General features: G+C 41.1%; 1 protein-coding gene across 1 annotated transcript in view; it reads left to right on the forward strand.

Annotated features, from left to right (window-relative positions):
* Positions 1-19,785, forward strand: part of phf21b (PHD finger protein 21B) — a 252,118-nt gene extending 232,333 nt beyond the window's left edge. The window contains exons 13-16 of the mRNA XM_078568333.1: positions 5,083-5,238; positions 9,131-9,206; positions 11,365-11,468; positions 14,286-19,785. Coding sequence (XP_078424459.1) covers positions 5,083-5,238; positions 9,131-9,206; positions 11,365-11,468; positions 14,286-14,525 — 576 coding nt within the window. The 3' untranslated portion in view covers positions 14,526-19,785. The remainder of the gene's footprint in view (positions 1-5,082; positions 5,239-9,130; positions 9,207-11,364; positions 11,469-14,285) is intronic.
* Positions 19,786-19,992: the final 207 nt, after the last annotated feature.

Consider the following 19,992-nt stretch of genomic DNA (forward strand, 5'->3'; position numbering starts at 1 on the left):
AGCCTTATCATAGAGGGTGTGTGCGCTGTCATAAGCCAGACAGGAGTCCAATGTTCACAGATGCAATGTAAGGATCTATGCTTTCTTCTCACTGCATGTCCTCATCATCCTCCACGATTCTAGCAGCAATGAGGGCCTCCCAAGCGTGCCTGCCTCGTCTGGACAATGCGATGGCCTTCGAGGACCTCTTTGGCCTCATCCCCGATGACGTCCTCCTCATCGGAGAAGATGCGCAGCTCCTTTCCCCTTTATGGCGGCAGATGCTGCCAATGCATCTGTCCATGACCGTATCGGTAGGAGTGACCATCGTTGTGCAGACGGAGTCACACCTTCACGTTGACGATACCCTCCATTGTGTTTTGTGGCACTACCACCGTGCTAAATGGGATAGATTTCAATCAGTTCTAGCAAGTCGACTGAGCATACATGAGGTACTGTGGGCCATCAGCAGCAGCAGAATTGTGCTCGAACACAATCTGTAACCTCATGACCCGGCATATCCCCCACTCTACCATTACCATCAAGCCAGGGGATCAACCCTGGTTCAATGAATAGTGCAGGAGGGCATGCCAGGAACAGCACCAGGCATACCTAAAAATGAGATGTCAACCTGGTGAAGCTATAACGCAAGGTATTTGGCACGCAAGTAGCCCTAAGCAAAAAAGTGATAGAGCTAAGCGATCACACAACCAAAGGATCAGACTTAAGCTCTGCAGTCCTGCCACATCCAGTCGTGAATGGTGGTGGACCATTAAACAACTCACTGGAGGAGGAGGCTCCACAAATATCCCCATCCTCAATGAGGAGGAGCCCAGCACGTCAGTGCAAACGATAAGGCTGAAGCATTTGCTACAGTCTTCAGCCAGAAGTGTGGATGATCTATCTCGGCCTTCTCCGGAGGACCCCACCATCACAGATGCCAGTCTTCAGCCAATTCGAGTCACTCCACGTGATATCAAGAAACAGCTGAAGGCACTGGATACTGCAAAGGCTATGGGCCCTGACAATATTCTGGCAATAGCACTGAAGACTTGTGCTCCAGCATTTGCAGTGCCCTAGCCTAGCTGTTCCAGTACAGCCACAACACTGGCATATACCCGGCTCTGTGAAAATTGCCCAGGTATGTTCTGTACACAAAAAGCAGGATAAATCCAACCCAGCCAATTACCGCCCCATCAATCTACTCTCGATCATCAGTAAAGTAACGGATGGGGTCATCAACAGTGCTCTCATGCGGCACTTGCTTAGCAATAACCTGCTCACTAACGCCCACTTTGGGTTCCACCAAGGACACTCAGCTCCTGACCTCATTACAGCCTTGGTTCAAATGTGGACAAAAGAGCTGACTCCTGAGGTGAGGTGAGAGTGACTGACCTTGACATCAAGGCAGCATTTGACAGAGTGTGGCATCAAGGAGCCCTAGCAAAATTGAAGTCAATGGAAATCAGGGGGAAAATTCTCCGCTGGCTGAAGTCATACCTAGCACAAAGGAAAATGGTTGTGGATTTGGAGGTCAGTCATCCCAGCTCCAGGACATCACTGCAGGAGTTCCTTAGCGTAGTGACCTTGGCCCAACCATCTTCAGCTGCTTCATCAATGACCTTCCTTCCATCATAAGGTCAGCAGTGGTGATGTCCACTAATGATTGCACAACATTCAGCACCATTTGCCACCCCTCAGATACTGAAGCAGTCCACGTCCAAATGCAACAAGACCTGGGTTTGGGCTAACAAGTGGCAAGTAACATTCGCACCACTCAAGTGTCAGGCAATCACCGTGTCCAACAAGAGAGAATCGAACCATTGCCCCTTGATGTCCAATGGCATTGCAATCACTGAATCCCCCACTATCAACATCCTCGGAGTTACCATTGACCAGAAACTGAACTGGACTAGCCATATAAACACTGTGGCTACAAGAGCAGGTCAGAGGCTAGGAATCCTGTGGCGAGTAACTCACCACCTGACTCCCCAAAGCTTGTCCACCATCTACAAGGCACAAGTCTGGAGTGTGATGGAATACTCCCCACTTGCCTGGATGAGTGCAGCTTCCACTCAAGAAACTTGACACTGTTCAGGACAAAGCAGCCCGCTTGATTGGCATCACTTCTACAAACATTCACCACCGATGCACAGTAGCAATGCCAAGGCTCCTTCGACAGCACCTTCCAAACCCACGCCTACTACCATCTAGAAGGACAAGGGCAGCAGACACATGGGAACACCACCACCTGGAAGTTCCCCTCCAAGTCACTCACCATCCTGACTTGGTAATATATCGCCGTTCCTTCACTGTCGCTGGGTCAAAATCCTGGAACTCCCTTCCTAACAGCACTGTGGGTGTACTGACACCACATGGACTGCAGCGGTTCAAGAAGGCAGCTCACCACCACCTTCTCGACGGCAACCAGAGATGGGCAATAAATGCTGGCCCAGCCACCGAAGCCCACATCCTGTGAACGAATAAAAGAAAAGGTTGTGAAGGGCGTAGAAGGTGACAATGATGCGTGACGCCCTCTGTGGACTATATTGCAGAGCTCCACCAGACCAGCTGAGGCACTGGAACCTCACTTTCAACATTACGATGGTTTGCTCTGCCAGCCAAGGTGTGAGATGCAGCATGAGCCTCATTGTACCTTCTCTCTGCTGTGCTCTGTGGCAGTCGCACGGGTGTCATCAACCATGTCCTGCGCTTGTAGACCTGGCCCCCAAGGAGACAATCCTGCAGCCTCCCTGGACCCTGGAAGATGTCAGGGATCTGAGACCTACTGAGAATGTAGGAGTCATGGACACTCTCTGGGAACCGTGCACAGACCTGTAGGTTGCGTTTGTGGTAGTTGCATACCAGCTGAGCATTCAGTGAGTGGAAGCCCTTGCGGTTGATGTAGTTGATTGCTTGTTGCCACAGAGACTTGAACACCACGTGAATGGAGTCACTGGCACCCTGCTCCTGTGAGAAACCTGAATCTCGACAAGTCCCAGCGCTCTTGCTTCCTGGCTTTCCTGAGCCTGGGTGAAATGCATAAAGCTATGTACCTTTGCAAATATGGCATCCGTGACCTCCTGGGTGCATTTGTGTTTGGAGGCTTGTGATATCCCACAGAGGTTACTTGTTGAGCCCTGGCGTAAAAATTGAGTGCTGCAGTTACTTTAATGGCCACTGGCAGTGGATGCCCTCCATGTCCTTGTGGCATCAAATCCTGCAGCAGGCGGCAGATGTGACCAACCAGTTCCCTGGACACACGCAGTCATCGGCGACACTGGTTGTCAGTCATCTGCAGGAATGACAAACGCCGTCTATAGACCCTGGGTCTAGCTAGGAGTCGACCAGCGATGGCTCACCATGGCTCTTCAGTGGTGTGTGCAGGAGCTCTCGCCACCCTTTCTCCTTGAGGGTGTTGCTCCTCCCTCTGTCCAGCCTGGCACCTTTGTCTCTGCTCCCTGTAAACCAGCTAGGTCACCAGGCTCCAAGCTCCTTATATATTCCTCCTGCAGGATGAAAGAGAGAGATGCGTGGGTTAGCATGCGTGTACGAAGGATCTCTCTCGGTTACGTCTGAAGGCCCTTTAATGCACCCTGTAGAGTGCTGGCCACCACTTGGATGGCCAGAGTTTAGTGCGCTGCATGACTGCTCAAAACCCCATCTGCCTCTGCCCCACTCCATCTGACTGTTTGGCGGCAGCTTCGCCCATTGGACTGCATGCTGTGCCCTCAGCTCAGGCGCAGGCATTCTCCTAACCCACACTGCAAGGCTGCACTGTTAGCTTGAACCTTGCGGGGGGGAGACTGGTCCAAACCTGAATGATGACATTTTAAGGGACTGTGAATGCCTCCACCAGTGACTGCTCCAAGGCCAGCTTTCACCAGGAGATTGTACAATATGCACAGTTGTCCAATTGTTCTGTAGTCCACTAAAATGCTCATTAGTTTGCAGTCTGTGCCCGAGGGGCGAAAAGCTCTGGTGCATTTGGTAGCACTTTCATGCCTCTGCGTTGCTTGAGGTCTGACTCCAAGCATGTCAATGTGGCAGCACCTGAACTGTCTCAGCTACAGAGGAAAGGTCACTTTATACAAGGTTTCCCTAATGCGTGGCCGCCTCCCTTGCCACCCCCCCAGCATGTGCTTGTGCACTATCAGACTGGGCTGCTTTGCCCCAACTCGCCTCAGACACAGTGCAGCCCTTGCACCTCCCCCAACTTGCCCCATGGCATGCTCCCTTGCCTCCCCCGCTCTCCCCCCAACTTGCCTCAACCGCAGTGCAGCCCTTGCCCCGGCACTGCACTGTCAGCCAGCCGATAAAAAGCAACTTGCCTGTGCCCTCACCTGAATGTGCGGCGCCTCAAACTTGAAATCCAATGGGCATCCTTTGCAAACGCTGCGCGATGATAGTATATACTCACCTCCGAGTTTCCCTCGAAGTTCAGCTCGTCAGGTGAATGCCAGTTAAATGCTGTTGTGAAACACACCGGTGTGCAATCATGCCGACATGCTCGGATGATGATTCCGGCATGGGAGGATGATTCCGGCGAGCAGGGCTTGTAATGATACGCAGACATCCAGTGGCGGGAAACGCAGCCCACCATTGATGGGCAGAATGGACAATTGCAAACTGGTTTCACGACAGCATGAAACCAATTTTTGGCCCTCCCACCATATTGTCTGCTCACCTCCGCCATGATACCTGACACCAACGGGGACGGAACATTCCACCCATTGTGGCCAAAAAATTCAGCAGAGGCAAGTAAGTGAGGCGGAGGGGGGGTGGTTTGCCATAGTTTTGTCGAAGTAACACCAGCAAAATGGAAGCAAGCTTCAAGCAGCGTGGGAAGGGGAACAGATGTTGAAGGTGATAGAGGAGCGGATCAGGGTGAGGGAGCAGTCACTTCAGATTGCATTATGGGAGCAAAGGGGAAGAGGTGTTCGGTAGTAGATGGAGGAAAGTTCATGTGGAGTTGTGAAGGGCTTTAGGGTTTACAAATGTCTTAGCTCAAAGTTTCCAAACTTCCTTAGGGGTAACACTGTTTGTAATTTGCTAAAGTTCATTTCAGTTAATATAGTGATTTGTCTCTCCTTGATTTTACAGGATGATATCCATGAGGATTACTGTACAGTGTGCAAACGTAGTGGTCAGCTACTTCTGTGTGACACTTGCTCTCGTGTCTATCATCTGGAATGCTTAGAGCCCCCTCTCAAGACCATTCCCAAGGGGGTGTGGGTCTGCCCCAGGTGCCAAGAAAAGGTACAGGCTCAGCTTTTTAATTGTTCAAAGAATTTGCTTATACAGATAAAATATCACATTTTTAAAGCAAGATAGAACTTTAACATTGACAGAGTTAGTTAAGGAAGTGAGTATCTCAGCTATACAGACTTGGAAAGTCCCAGGATCATTATGCCTGAGTTAGCCAACCTCAGCTGGAGTATCAAATAGCTCTTAGTCCTCCTATTTTAGGAAGGACAGTTCTGCTTCCAATTGCAATCCAGCATCCCCTGTTGGAAGTGTTCATGTGTGTGTGTCAGGTGTGGATAAGTTTGGGCTCACCTGTGATGTTCTGCATGGTTGAATAGCCTGCTGATGTATAGGCTTACACGCAAAGAATGGCCACTGTGTGAAGCTCCTGATAATTCAACTATACCACCTTAGCTGTATTATCTCTGACATTGACAACCCTTTTACTTCTTTAGGTAATTTTATATAATCCCTTTTGAAAACCTTGAACTTATCCAAAATTCTGCTGACCTTAACCTATCACCTCTGTCCTTGCTGACCCACATTGGCACCCAGTCCTTCAATACCTCAAATTTACAATTCTTATCCTCGTGTTTAAATCCATTTGTGGCCTCGCCACTTAAATCCTTCTGCCTTTCCACCTCTCTCTCTGCCTTAAAGACTATCCTCTTTGGCATTTGGCCCCTTCCTCTTAATATTTCGTTTGGCTTCTAATTTAATTTTTTGGAGTACATCTTTATGAATTACTTTTTTGTTTACCTTTCTGGATCTTGTACATTAAAGGTGCCATATAAGTGCAAGTTGTTGTATTGGTTTTGAACTTGAACACCACTTCCAAAACAGCTTTAACACCCACAGATCGTTATTCAAAGTGCGCTACAGATTTACTCCACAGTGGCAGCTGGCCCCCTAAACAAGCCTGCAACATGTAGTCCATACTTCTTTTTGTTTTGTGCACCAATGCTCATCACAGAAGATTTACGCGTTAATAGTTTTGAAAACTTTATTCCCAACAAACAGAGCAAACCACATTTTGAGTGATTATGGAACCATGTGTCCAGAAAGTACAAATGAAGCAAAACAGTTTGTGAAAGACCTGGAGCACATCCCCTTTGATGACAATTTGGATTCTGTTTACAAAGCAGCATACAGTCTTGATCTGTGATAATTGAAGAGGGTAAATTAACCTTGGAACATATCAGACTAATATCCATCTGTACAGGTAGAATCAGACTTGCAACAGAGTGCTTGAAAAGCTGATAAGAGAGGGTACAAACTTTCGCATTTATTGATTTAAAGAGTAGGAAAATATGCTGGAAATTTAAAGCAAAAAACAGAACATATTAGAAACATAGAAGGACAGTTAGCATTTGTGGAGAGCAAGAAAGTTAATGTTTCCAGTGTAATCCTTCAGCAAAGGTAGTAAAATGGTTATCATTAAAACAGACTCAAAACAAAGGTTGGAGGAGAGATTAAAACATACCTATGGTATGACTTAGGACCAGTTAAAACAAATGTAGACAGTTAGATAGATAAGATGATATCCTAGGGTAAGGAGTCTGAACAACCGGCAGACAGGAGCAGAATCATAGTAAAGCGGTGCTTCGAGCTATCACTCCCTTCCTGTCTTAACCGTATGACCTCCCGGTTTTTCCGCGGTCAGTGACTGAGTTGCATTTGCCGGCCTCTGCCTACACCAGGACGGTGCACAAACTTGCCAGGCCCAATCTCACATGCTGCCAAATGTATTTTCTAAGTTTGAAGAATGCTTTGGGGCCACCGTCTGCCCCTTGCTGTTTGGTGGCATTGATCCAGTGGGCCCAGGGCTGCCCCATCATAGCCTCTGGACTAGGAAGTCTCCTCTTCACAGTTGCTACCTCGGAGAAGGGGGAGCTCCCGACCCCAAATGAGATTTCTGTGACCCCATTGAGGATTGCGACCCACAGTTTGGGAATGCCTGGATTAGAGGAAGTTCAGGTAAATTGTTGTCTTGCACAGAATTTGGATACTGGACAGTGATGTCGGAGGAGGTTAATAGGTAGGTGTTGTAGTACTTGTATTTGCTAATCTAAGTGACGTCGCCTCTACACTGAGAAAACCATAAGTGGATTAAGTGACCACATTGTTGAGCATTCTGTCTCTAAGGATGACCCTTAGCTCCCTATCAATTGCCTTAATTTCCTGTCTCAATTCCATGCCTGCTCTGACCTCTTAATCTTAGGCTTTCTACATTATTCTAATAAAGCCTAATGCAAGCTCCAGGAATGGTATTGTATCTGTTCATAGGACCTCCTGCAGTCCTTTGGCCTGAAAATTGACTTTAATCATTTCAGACTTTAACTACAAATTCTGCTTTCTTCAAAACGGGGATTCTAGAGATTTGGGATTGAATTCATTGCATGGGGTGGAGAGAAAGAGAGCAAAGTGGATTAGCATTGTAGTGGAGTCCCTCCATTAGAATGCTGTGCGGTGGCAAAGGAGCCCCTGATCATAGTGCAGGCCTGTTTTCTTCAGATTTTTGCCAACTTCTCCTGGTTCACCTATTGTTGCCTCAGCTGTTCATATTTGTTGTTCTTTATTTTACACTTCTGCTCGGATTGGAGGTCTTGTGGCGCATTGGGTAGCGTCCCTACCTCTGAGTCAGGAGCTCCTATTTTGAGTCCTACCCCAAGACTTAATAGCTAAGGAAGGTGTGTTCATAACATGGCCAAATATGTTGATTGTCAATCTGCTAATCTTTCCAACACATGGCAGTGGTAGGTTGCAGAAGCGGGTGAGATTCCTGGTTAAGCATGTGATAGAGAGAAAGTTGGAGCCTCTAGCATCATTATCCATAGCTCTAGACTGCAGCATACATGTAAAAGTGCAAATTGCCACAGCAACTCTGACCCCCTGAATGATCTTTAACATGCCCACTTCTCAACATCTGATGGAAAGATTATCTCAACCATCTAAAGTTCCTTGTTATTTTTCAACAGATCACAGGTTTATTCCTTGGTCAGAGGTGCTTTTCTTCTTAATTCTGGTTCTGTTTAAATAATAGTACTTTTTTTTTTCGGTTCTGATGAAGGGTTACATCTACAGCATTAACTTGTCTATTTTCCCTCTTAATGCTGCTTGACCTGATGTACATTTCTAGCATTTACTGTTACATATTTTCTGATTGTGTCCAAAGATTCAGCCTAACTATCAAAAGGTGTAGTGGGAAATTCAAAGAAATCACTAAGCACACTTTCAAATCTGATCTGGCACCTTCAGTATGGCTAAGTTACTGGGTTTCCTCCTAAGTCGCTTATCAATACTTACCCTCTAAGATGTCAGCTGGAAGAACATCCCCTCTCAAACCTGGTCAGTGAAGTTTGAAATATTGTAGAAAATAGCCCAAATAATGCTCTGAATCAAGAAAAATTCTTTGAAATCTTATTCTTGTTTCTTTCCTGGTGCAGCACCAGCTGCTGGTCAACACGCTGTGATAACACTTCCCACATATCCTGTGCACGAAGCATCTGAAGCACCAGGGTCCCATTACACATGATTAATCTCAAGAATGGGGAGTTTTCTTATGGCCTGAATACCATGTTTGCCTCTCAACCAACGTCACCAAAAATAGATGAACTTCTCATTGATGGAATGGCTACCATGTTTGCCTCCATAAGGACAGTCACTATTCTGAAGTAACTCATTGTAGCGGAAGTGCTTTGAGACGTTCCTGAAAGACCTTAAAAAAAGTGTAAATCCAAATATTTTCTTTTGGGCAAGTCAGCATAGAAAGCTCTTTTTTGTGCCAGTTTATCTTTTATAATTTATTATTTCAATCAATATTCCCAGGACCTAATTATGGCTTTATTTAAGACTAGTAAATATTTTATTTGGTGCAAAAAATGTATCTTTCTTGCCCATACAGGTATTAAAGAAGGAAGATAACGTGTCGTGGCCTGGAACCCTCGCTATCGTCCATTCCTATCTTGCCCATAAAGCGGGTATGAAAACATAGTGCACATCAGATACCAGGAATGGCTTTTTAGTTACAGCCAAATTGATACAACATTAGATTACTGGATAACTGTCAAGATGACCAGAGTTCAAATCCCAGACCTGACTGACATTTGCCTTCCCATCTTTCCAGAGAATGGGCTGATTTTCAACTTGCCACCGAGACATAAAGCTTGCGTTGTCGATCAGCTGCCTTTTACAGAAAGTGTTTGAATTTCATTTCCATTTAAATAAATGAAACCAAGAATTGGGCAATTTCTATTACAGGTCACTAATCCTTAATAGTAATTTTACACTTTGGCAGCAAGTTGAATGTCTGCACCAGTGAGTTTCTACTATACTTGAAAGGGCAGCCTGCAGTAATGGAGGAAAACCTGTTTGAGGAATTCCTTCACATTTGGCAAAATTGAACATCCTAGTAATTCGGCTATATCTTGAAGGTATCTATTATCTAGAACATCGCAGCTTCCAAAGGGAGCATATGTTGATATGGACATTGTGGGGAAGAAGAGGAAATCATTAAATCTGTAAAAGATTGCATTAGCACTTTGATAAACAAAAACTGAACTTAATTTTCGTAAATACTGATAAAATGATATTAGGGATGTGAGTTGGAATTTCTTTGTTCTTATTATGTATCCTACAGTTGCCTTCTGTCACCATGACTGCTCCTTTATCAAGAAGAGCTGAATAATGTAGGCCACATCTACCTTCATAGCCTCTGTTACTGTCATTGTGTACTGATCAAGGAAATGTGTATAGGTGGTAACAGTTCTTTTCAGTTGTTTCTCATGCAATTGAAAAATCCACATTCCCATGATACTCTCTTCCAGAAAATAAATATGTTCACCAAATAAAGGCAAATCAGCTTAATGGCAGTGAAATATGGAATCTGAATTGAAACTTTAGAAAGTTGATGAATAGGGTAGCAGTGCTGACTTGGAATGGCTGCTGAACCTGTAAGTGTAAGAGAGTTTAGTTAACATGCACAGCTGAAACCAAGACAGTATTGGCTTAATTACTTTGTTTCTTGATATAATTTCTCTCCAACAGTCAAGACTGAAATTCCTCAGGCTAGTATTTCAATAATGTAATCAGAACTTTTTAAGCAAACATCTTCAAACATTAACATAAAAATGGCAAAACAATATAATGTTTACTGACAATTTCTTGTAGCTTTTTTATTTAAAAAATGCCCTAATGATTCTTCAGAATCTCTGATCAGTATTTTGAAATTCAATTAAGGATAAAATAATACAGCTGACAGAAATGCAAACATGATTAAGGACTAAAACTCAGTTTTCATTCACTCGTTCATGGGATGTGGACATTGCTGGCAAGACCAGCATTTATTGCCCATCTCTATTTGCCACTGAGAAGCTGGTGGCAAGCTGCCTTCTTGAACCACTGCAGTCCATGTGGTGAGGTACGCTGACAGTGCTATTAGGAATGGAGTTCCAGGATTTTGACCCAGCGACAGTGAAGGAACGGCAATTTCGTCCCAAGTCAGGATGGTGTGTGGCTTGGAGGGGAACTTCCATGTGGTGGTGTTCCCATGCACCTGCTGTCCTTGTCTTTCTAGGTGGTAGAGGTTGTAGGTTTGTAAGGTGCCGTTGAAGGATCGTTGCTGAGTTGCTGAAATGCACCTTGTGTATGGTACACAATGCTGCCACTGTGCATCTGTGGTGGAGGGATTGAATGTTGAAGGTAGTGGATGGGGTGCCAATCAAGTTGGCTGCTTTGCCCTGGATGGTGTCGAGCTTCTTGAGTGTTGTTTGGAGCTGCACTCATTGAGGCAAGTGGAGAATATTCCACCACACTCCTGACTTGTGCCTTCTTGATGGTGGACAGGCCTTGGGGAGTCAGGAGGTCTACAGGATTCCCAGCCTCTGACTTGCTTTTGTAGCCACAGTATTTATATGGTTGGTCCAGTTAAGTTTCTGGTCAATGGTAACCAACCGTGCCCCCTGCAGGATGTTGATAGTTGATATTACATTGGACTGACTATCTGATCTAAATGTCTGTAGGGCACTGCAGTGAAACAGAAGTTGTTTGTAGTTGCCTGTAGCTGCAAAAAAAAATGTAGCATTCAAATGTTTAGGTTTAGAAAATAGGTAGCATTTTAAGTTGTTGCTACTTTCGCAGTGAAAGAAGAGGAGAAGAGGAAGCTGTTAAAACGAGGGAGCGAGTTAAAGAGTGAACATGAACAGCTGGAGGTGAAGGACAGACTGCTCAGTAATGCTGTCACGGTGAGATTACATAACTATAACAATCCCTTATGTATATTGGTAGTAGTTGAATGATTAAAGAATCCATTATGTACTTGTTCCTTCCCATTCCTTTCTCTTTTCCTTTTTCTTTCTCCTCTCTTCACTGTCCAGTGATTATAGGATGGCATTGCCCATTTCCTAATGCAGATAAGAAAGCAGTGAAGCTGTGAGATTTTCTGCAACCACTACCTTGAGTGACAAAAAAGAACATGTGCATTTGCATACTTAGACCATATTTACATAATTTTCTTTTTTACTCCCCCGTTCCCCTCCAACCCCCCAAGCTCCCCATCCCCACAGAGTTTTGTTCTCATGAGACTTTTCTATCCAGCCTGTCAGAAATGTGATTAAACTTTGGTAATGAAGACAAGTTCCAGTACCATCACGATTATAGTTCATCAAGCATGCAACCACCTAGCTGGAAGTTCAAAATTGACTTACTGGTTCATTCAAGTGCTTTTTTGTTACAATAACCAACTTAAAGTTTTTTATCATTTATGACCGACAAACTTTGAAGGGCTAATGCAACAGGACAAAAAATACTGTCCCTCTTGCTTGCATGAGCTTACTTGAAGACACACACATCTCTCATGTATAGCTGTAGATGAGATGCTGGTTGTGAGAAATTTAAAGTATTTGGAAAGGAGTATATTGCAGTATAATTGCTGAAGTCTTTAAACATTACACTCAAACAATTCTGTAAGATTCTGCTCCAATTACAAAGATTTCAGATATAGAACATCAGGCAATGCTCTGTTGCAGTGTGTTCCAGTAGGATGGACTACTATCAAAACAGGTGTGGAACAAACTGATGAAAGAAAAAAATAAAATTGCTTGCGATTCAGCCCACAGTGAATAGTAATGCAACCTTTTTAAAAATAAGCCCCACAACTTGAATTTGTGATTTCTTAACCATACATAATTCTATTAAAATTTCATAAAGATGAAATGACATTTCAAGAATACAGCCTTAGTTCCATTGTCAAAGTGGATTGTAATCGAAGACTACATCAGTAAACATATTGGTTTGAGAGTTATAAAAGCAATTGAAAGCATGTTTAAGTAACATTGGACAAAGAACAAAGAAAAGTATTTTGTGTATGAACATGTTAATTACTTTCAGTTCAGTCGTACTGTATATCTGCTGTTATATTAAAAATCATGTCAGCACATAATGCTGTTTACAAACATTATATTTGTGAAGAGGGTATCCCCTCCAATCCAGCAACTATCACATAGGCCAGTTGAAGAGGAGAAGTTACAATCCCCGATCACACAGTGACCACAGAGACTCAGGCTTCCTTTAACCGGTTTTATTCAAGCATATGCAAGGGAGCCGCAATCATTCCTAAGAATGAAGACACAGCTCCCAGATTGATTACATTTCATTACTTTTGTATTTTTTCTTATCATAATACATTTGAGTACATTTGAATACATCCAATCGGTAACCGACACACCAATCTCATGCTAATTATTGAGTACATAAACATGTGATTTTGCTAACCAATTATCCTAAAGGTGGTATACATAATTATATTATCCAATCAAAATTAAAACACGTACACAAAGACCTTGGTTCTCACAGCTGAAGACTGTTTGTGTTTCATCAAAGCCCCCTCTTTGTCCATTGTATGTCTTCCCATACCTAAGCTAAAACCATCTGCCCCTTCCCTATGTGAGAGGGGAGTGCACTTAATCTATTTTATGTCCTGCTTGTGTTTTCAGCCTGACTCTCAAGGCTGTGCAATGTTCATCTGGTAATCGTCAACTCTTAATATGCTTAGCAGCCGTGTCTGCCTGGAGCTTTTAAGTGTTCTTCAGTAAATTCTTAGTGTTCTCTTTTAGCATTTTTAATTTTCCCTTAACAACCTGGTTGTCACATTTTTGGGTCACCATTTTGTGTAAACTCTCCCATTGTAAATTCCCACTTCAACATTTCCCATTTAGTTTTCCAATCTAACTTTTTCTCGTCTTCCAATTTTTTTTTTTGCAATAGAAGTTCTATTATACAACAAACTTCAAACAAAATAAATTGTATAGTGAGCAGCAGGTAGAATATCATCCATGTTGTGCTGTCAACGCAAGCTTATATTAGTCTCAGTGTCTTTCCTCATCCTAATGCAAACAGGATTCTGAGTTTTAATTCTTGAGGATGGTTGGCGGGGCGGGGGTGGGTCATTAAAATCAAGGGAGGAAGTGATGTTTGAGTTTTCCAAGAGGTTAGGCTGTAGTTGGAATATTGGGTGCAATTTATTGTAGAAAGGATATTAAAGCTATAGAAAGGAAATAGCAAACATTCGTTAGAATATCACTAGCAATGAGAGGTAATAACTTATGAAGAAAGGCTTGAAAAATTTTGATATTTGCGCGACTTGAAAAGATGAATAGTAAATATTATTTACACTGTTTTGAAAATTGGTAACTAGGGGAAATAGACTCAAGATTATCAGTAGAAAAAGGAAGGGGCAAGTTAGAAGAATATTATTCATACGGAAAGTTATTAGAGCATGAAATGCTTTACCATAAATGGCTGTTGAGACAGAGATTACAATATTAACAGGAAATTGGATGTTTTTTTTCAAAAGAATAAGAAAAGGGTAAAAGAAAGTTTAGGGAACTTTGATTTGAGTAGTAATCTTCACTGACGTGTTATCATTGGCCTGAAAGGCTGAATGGTCTGATCTGCAATCAGATTATAATGTATATATGTAGACTAGAACAGTGATTTGTTGAGCAGCTTTTTAATCAATGAAAATGCCAACTGAAAAACTGTAACTTTTATTTACTTAACAGAAATGTTTAGAACTGAAAACAAATCTCATAGCTAAACAGAAAGGAACTCAGGCCTCTCTGGAACGTGTGAAAACCCTGATTAGACTGATGCAGAGTGAGCAAGTGATCCAGGTTACAATGATGACAACCACAGCCACCTCTCGAGCATCCCCATTGGTTTCCCTCCCATGGATCAAGCCTTCAGCTGCCGTAGTGACCCCTCCAACCACCTTGAAGCAGCAATCGCAAGGAAAGAACTAAAGGAACTGGACAATTCCATATTTAATTACTGTCGTTTGGGAATATTTACACAATTTTATGTGTGGAAACAGTGGGGTTTGATAACTGAGCGATGCAGTACAGTATGCAGAGACTGTTGGAGCAAAAAATGCACCATACAGGCAGTTTGTATTGTGACCGCAATACTTTAAGCCACTACATTGAGAGCTGAAGAGATTTTAATTTTTTTATTTTATTTTTATGTTGGCCTTAACCTACTGATTCTGGAACCAGAAAATGGCCGCTGATAAAAGAGTTTTTGACTTCTCCAAGCAGGTGTTTTGAACACCAGTTTGCCTCATGAGAGAGAGAAGAAAACAATGGAACATACTGCAGTAGATTGACAATAAACGCAACAAAGCTGTAACATATAAAGCGTTTTCCTGTGAAATGGGGATCTGTTTTTTAGGACTGTACATTACTGTAACTAAATTCAAACATGCAAGACAATGTCTGACATATTTATTCAGGTGACGCGCAAAAAATGGTTTTATTGTGTATGTATGAGTCTTCAGAGCATTCAAACAAAGTTTAATTTTTTCAGTATTAATATAGGTAAGAAACACATATTTAAAGTAAAGTATGAGGTTAGTATTTAAGGTGGGATAATAAGTACAGTATTTTCCTGCTAATGCCTATGGAACATGTTTTATCAAGTATTTAAAGGATACAGATGCAAAACATTTTTTGCAACTTCTCTTATTGTTGACATTTTTGTGCAGATCACTTCTTAAACCATATCATGGGTATTTTAGGGAAGCCACGTTTTCTTTATTTCATTTTATTTTTGAAGTACTGTATTGGTTTGCCAGATTTATATTTTAAAAAATGCCAAAAATGTGTTTCTTCCTCCTCCAGTACTGTATTTGTATCACAGAAAAGTGACAGTTTAGCAAACCCTGGGATAGTGATAAAGTTGGGGGGTCGGGTGGTGGGGGGGAAAGAGGATGGGGAATATCTGCTACATGGTACATGAAACTGCCTCAGAATCATAACAAATAATTGGCATTGAAAATGTCAATGCTGGAGTCAAGGGACACAAATTTTAAAAGGGTCTACAGATTTTTGTGGACCTTCTTTCCTTTCCTATTTAGTAAATGATACTCCAGTAGGCTTTGATTAATTTAGGACAGCTACTTGATCCGCTAGCTAGTCTTCCTGATAATAAAGGGTCTGCACCTTGGGAGGCCACAGCTATTTGGCATGGGAAGCTTTAGGCCTGCTCTGGCAGTGCATGGTCCCTTCAACCATTTTCACAATTCCGGGAAAAACTGTGCAGTGCAATGCAAATCTATTTTATTACAGTCAACACTTCAATGAACAAGATTTTATATTCTTTTACTGGTGAACAAAAATAAAGAGAACCACAAGATGCTACTGGTTTAATGCCAATATGCATTCCAATGTGGCTTGCAATGTAAATGTTTCAGGTTAAATGTTTTTTGATGACTAAAGAGAAAACAAATTGTTCAGTTATAAAATATTAAACGGTTGAGTTTTTTTTTGGGAGGGGAGGGTGGAAAGAAGTCTTGGCCTGTTAGCATAGATATTCAAAGGAGCTGTCCAGTGGATAGTGTGCATTGAAACTGAATTCATCTTAATTCTGCCAATGTAGTTCTTTTTAAAAAAAAAAAAATTAAAACTGAATTGTGAAATCTGCTTGTACATGCTTTTATGAAACAATTTGTTGTCAGGTAACTGCATCCCATGCTCCAATAAAAGAGATGCATTGACTTTCATAAGGCGTAGCTTCAAAGCATATCTGAACAATCAAGCCACTTAGCATTTCCTTTTGCGTACCCTAGCTTTCTGAATTCAGTTCTAACTAATATTTCATTGCAGTATTACAGAAAAGGCAAACACAGTTGGATATACAAATAATATTAGCTATCAAGCCTGTCTTTTTCTATATATTGATAAAAGAGGAGACTAAAAAAGACACCTGCCCTGATGGCTCCTTAAACCTCTGTATTTGGAATCTCCAAATAAAATGTTCAGTGTGCCATATCTGTTCACAGCAAGGTTCACTCTTCCCTCCTCCCTCTTATGAAGAAAAGAGCAAACATGTGTACATATGAATATAATTGTCCCCACAGAGTTCCTTTTTATTCAAGCCCACCCATGAATTGATATTTTCAGTTGCACATGCATGCACTATTGTATTTCAAGTATCAACCACCTCAAAAATCTCACAGGAATTTTTCGACCATTCTGACAATGCACCAAATTGAATGCGTGTAGGTGAAGTATATAACCTGCTGGTGATTTTTTATTTAATTTATCTAATGTGAAATAAATGAGTATTTTACTTGTACAGGGTTCTTTCAGGCTCCACTTCAAAAAAGTGAAACATTTAATTTTAAAATATAAATAATAAAGCTGCACTTCATAGTTTTCAGGGTGAAATACAATATAATGTGCAAGCATAGTGGGGCCCTTGTTTGTAGAGACATTGAAGAATTATACAGTGCCCATACTGTGGGTGAATTTTTTTAAATGGTCTACAGCTCCAGGGATATTTGACTACATGCTGGAATTTGTAAAAAGATAAGATTTCCAAAAGTGAGAAAGCCAAAAAAAAAGTTAACTTGCTCAATTCTAAGTCTGGATACCTTCTATGTGTTGGGCCTTGCCCTTATTCTCCCATTTTCCAATCAGAAGCATTTCTCAGGTAGAGACAAACCAAAATAGATGATTGGAGTGCATGGTGTTTTAGGTCCAATAGCTAAAGTGGAGTTGTACTTTTTAAAAAAAACTGTATTTATTTCTTTTTATTACAACTAATTTCAAACTTTAAAGGAGCAATCACTAGTTGTACTCTAAACAATTCTTGTACTTTGACTGTAGCTCTCTAGCAAGTGCCACTATTTAATTTTACTAAAGTTTTAATGAATAGTTTTTTTATTTTTAAGAGTAGTTAGTCTAGTATGGAGGAGATAGGTGGGAAAGTAGTTTTATGTGATTTCATTGTGTGCTAAAGTTTGTTACACAAGTAATATCAGATTCTAAATTATTACAGGGTGGTTGAGTGGATCTTTATCAAATGCTTCAGTGTAGTAGTTTCAGGTTTTTAAAACCTTTGCTTTTTGCTGGAATGTTCCTTAAGGAAGATTTGCTAAGATAACAAAAGTCAACTACAGATATAAAGCAGAAAGAATCTGAAGGAAATCAGTTGCATAGTATTTTCAACATGCTACAAGCATGCATAAAAAACACTCAGGCTTCTCAAAAGCACACTGCGTTCAGTGCAAAGATTTTGACAGCATTCCAAATGTGTAGTAGTGTATTGAATGCGTGATTTGTTACCACAGTAGCGGAACAATCTTGCACTAACTATCCTTAGGTGCCATACATGTAAGAGCCTTAAGTAACAAATTTCTGTTGCAGTTATTTTAATATCCCATTATATATTCATGTATGACTGAAAGATGGTCAAGGATATCACTGAAGCATTGTTATACTCATGTCTTTTGTTATGTTGCAAAATGATAAGACTTCACAGAATACTCCACTAGAAGAAACAATTTGTATTCATCATCTGTTTATTCTTTTTTCATGGTACAGCCTTCACGTTTCTGCCACAAATCCTACAAAACATTATTTCATTGCTATTTGCTGGATAAGTGAGTTATCTGAATAAGTAACCCACAACTTATGCAGAAACTGCTATATATGAACAGCAGATTTATTTTAAAAGATGCAAAATAAGAAACTGTATTTAATTTGTGCTGTAGATATATTTGATGTTTTTTCTTCTGAATGGGCCTTTTTTAAATCCCTTAGCCAACAAGCATGCAGAGTGCCTTTAAAGGCAGAAATTTAAAAAGGGCGGAAAAGCACAGCCACACCACCTCATAGTACATTGTAAATACGATTAGAGAAAAACATGGTAGTGCTTGTGATCATGTTACACTTGGTTGGGTGACTAGGTTAATCGATGTACAGAAAATACAGTAGAGAGTAGGATGCCTGCTCTTCTCGTTTAAAAAGGTTCACTTGGCAGAGCAGTGCTAAGCAGATTAATGGAACTGAGAAACGTTGTCACAATTGTTTATTGTGTAAAAGAAATGTCTTAAATAAACTGGGACAAAGAGAAAAAGAGAAAAAAAATTAAAAATCAACATTGTATCACACAAATGGTCTTTTTATTTTTTCTATTTACACTTTGAGTTTTGTCACGCTGTTGAATGTGTTTTACCATGATAGTTCATGGCTGGAAGTAGAAATTCTAACCTAGGCAACATATTGTATCTTATCTGTAGTTTTATATGTCAGTTTCTAAATGGGAACCACACTCAGTCCTCTATCTTGTACAAATAGGCTTACCATTAATTTTTCCACTACTTCCTGACACCTTCCATTCACTTAGTTTATTAAAGTAACATCTGAGTTCAGAAGTTCAGTTGAGTGGAGAAATCCAACCTGTGCCACCTTTCTGTGGTATTGCATGCTGATCCTGGTTATTAGTTTTGATTTATTCTGACTCTTTACCTAAAATAGAAGACCAGCTGTATCTGAAATTTTTGCTTACATTGCTCGTTACCTATATGCATGGAACAAAATATTTAGATGGGTATTAGTGCTTTACTTTTTTCCTCTCAAAATATGACAAAAGTGCACACTAACCACTGGATGGGTGCTCTACTTAAAGCAAAAAGTTTAAAATATATATATATAATTCTTAAGTAATCACTATTGAATGAATATTCTTTGTTACACATTTGTAAGAAAACAAGTCAGTATTATACTGTTCTACTACTTTGTTGATATCTGTGTGGCTCTGCCCATGGAATGTGGAAGGTCAAAGTACAAATGATATGTTGAGTGGATTTGTGAGCATTTTGTTCTAGGGTGTGGTAGTGTAGCAATAAAAAAAACAAAAAGCATTTAAAAAAAAAAGCTTACAACAAGATGCAGAAAATGTTTGGATGACAGATTTGTAAATGAATTACATTTTCTTTTTAAAAATCCATGTATTTACAGATGCTTCATGTAATGGCAAAAATATTCTGAATGAAAAACAAGCTGTTGTTGACATTTGGTGCTTATTGTATTTTTTCCCCTTCTCTTCTGATTTGTATTTCTTTTAGTCCCACACCCACCCAAAAAAGTTTTTTGTTTATTATATAGGTATCCAACCTCAGATTAAAATACTGAGAGGTGGATTCTGGTAGCTCAAGGTCAAATTCACTATCATAAATATAATCTACTTATTTTTAGATTCTTTTTCTCTTCCACTCTTCACCCAGCTTCCATGATTTCCTCATACTTCTATAGTATATGTTCTGTTAGTCATTCTCTAACTTGTAGTACAGTTACTTTAGACTGTGAATTTGTCCACGACTGTTATCAGTGTGCATAATAAATCGAGTAGGAGGACTGAGATGGAGATTACTGGCAATGACTATGATTCTGTTTTTCCAAGCGAGAGTGCTTCTTTTGAATCAAT

Source organism: Cetorhinus maximus, chromosome 22 (genome assembly GCF_964194155.1).
Source record: "Cetorhinus maximus chromosome 22, sCetMax3.hap1.1, whole genome shotgun sequence".
NCBI lineage: Eukaryota > Metazoa > Chordata > Chondrichthyes > Lamniformes > Cetorhinidae > Cetorhinus > Cetorhinus maximus.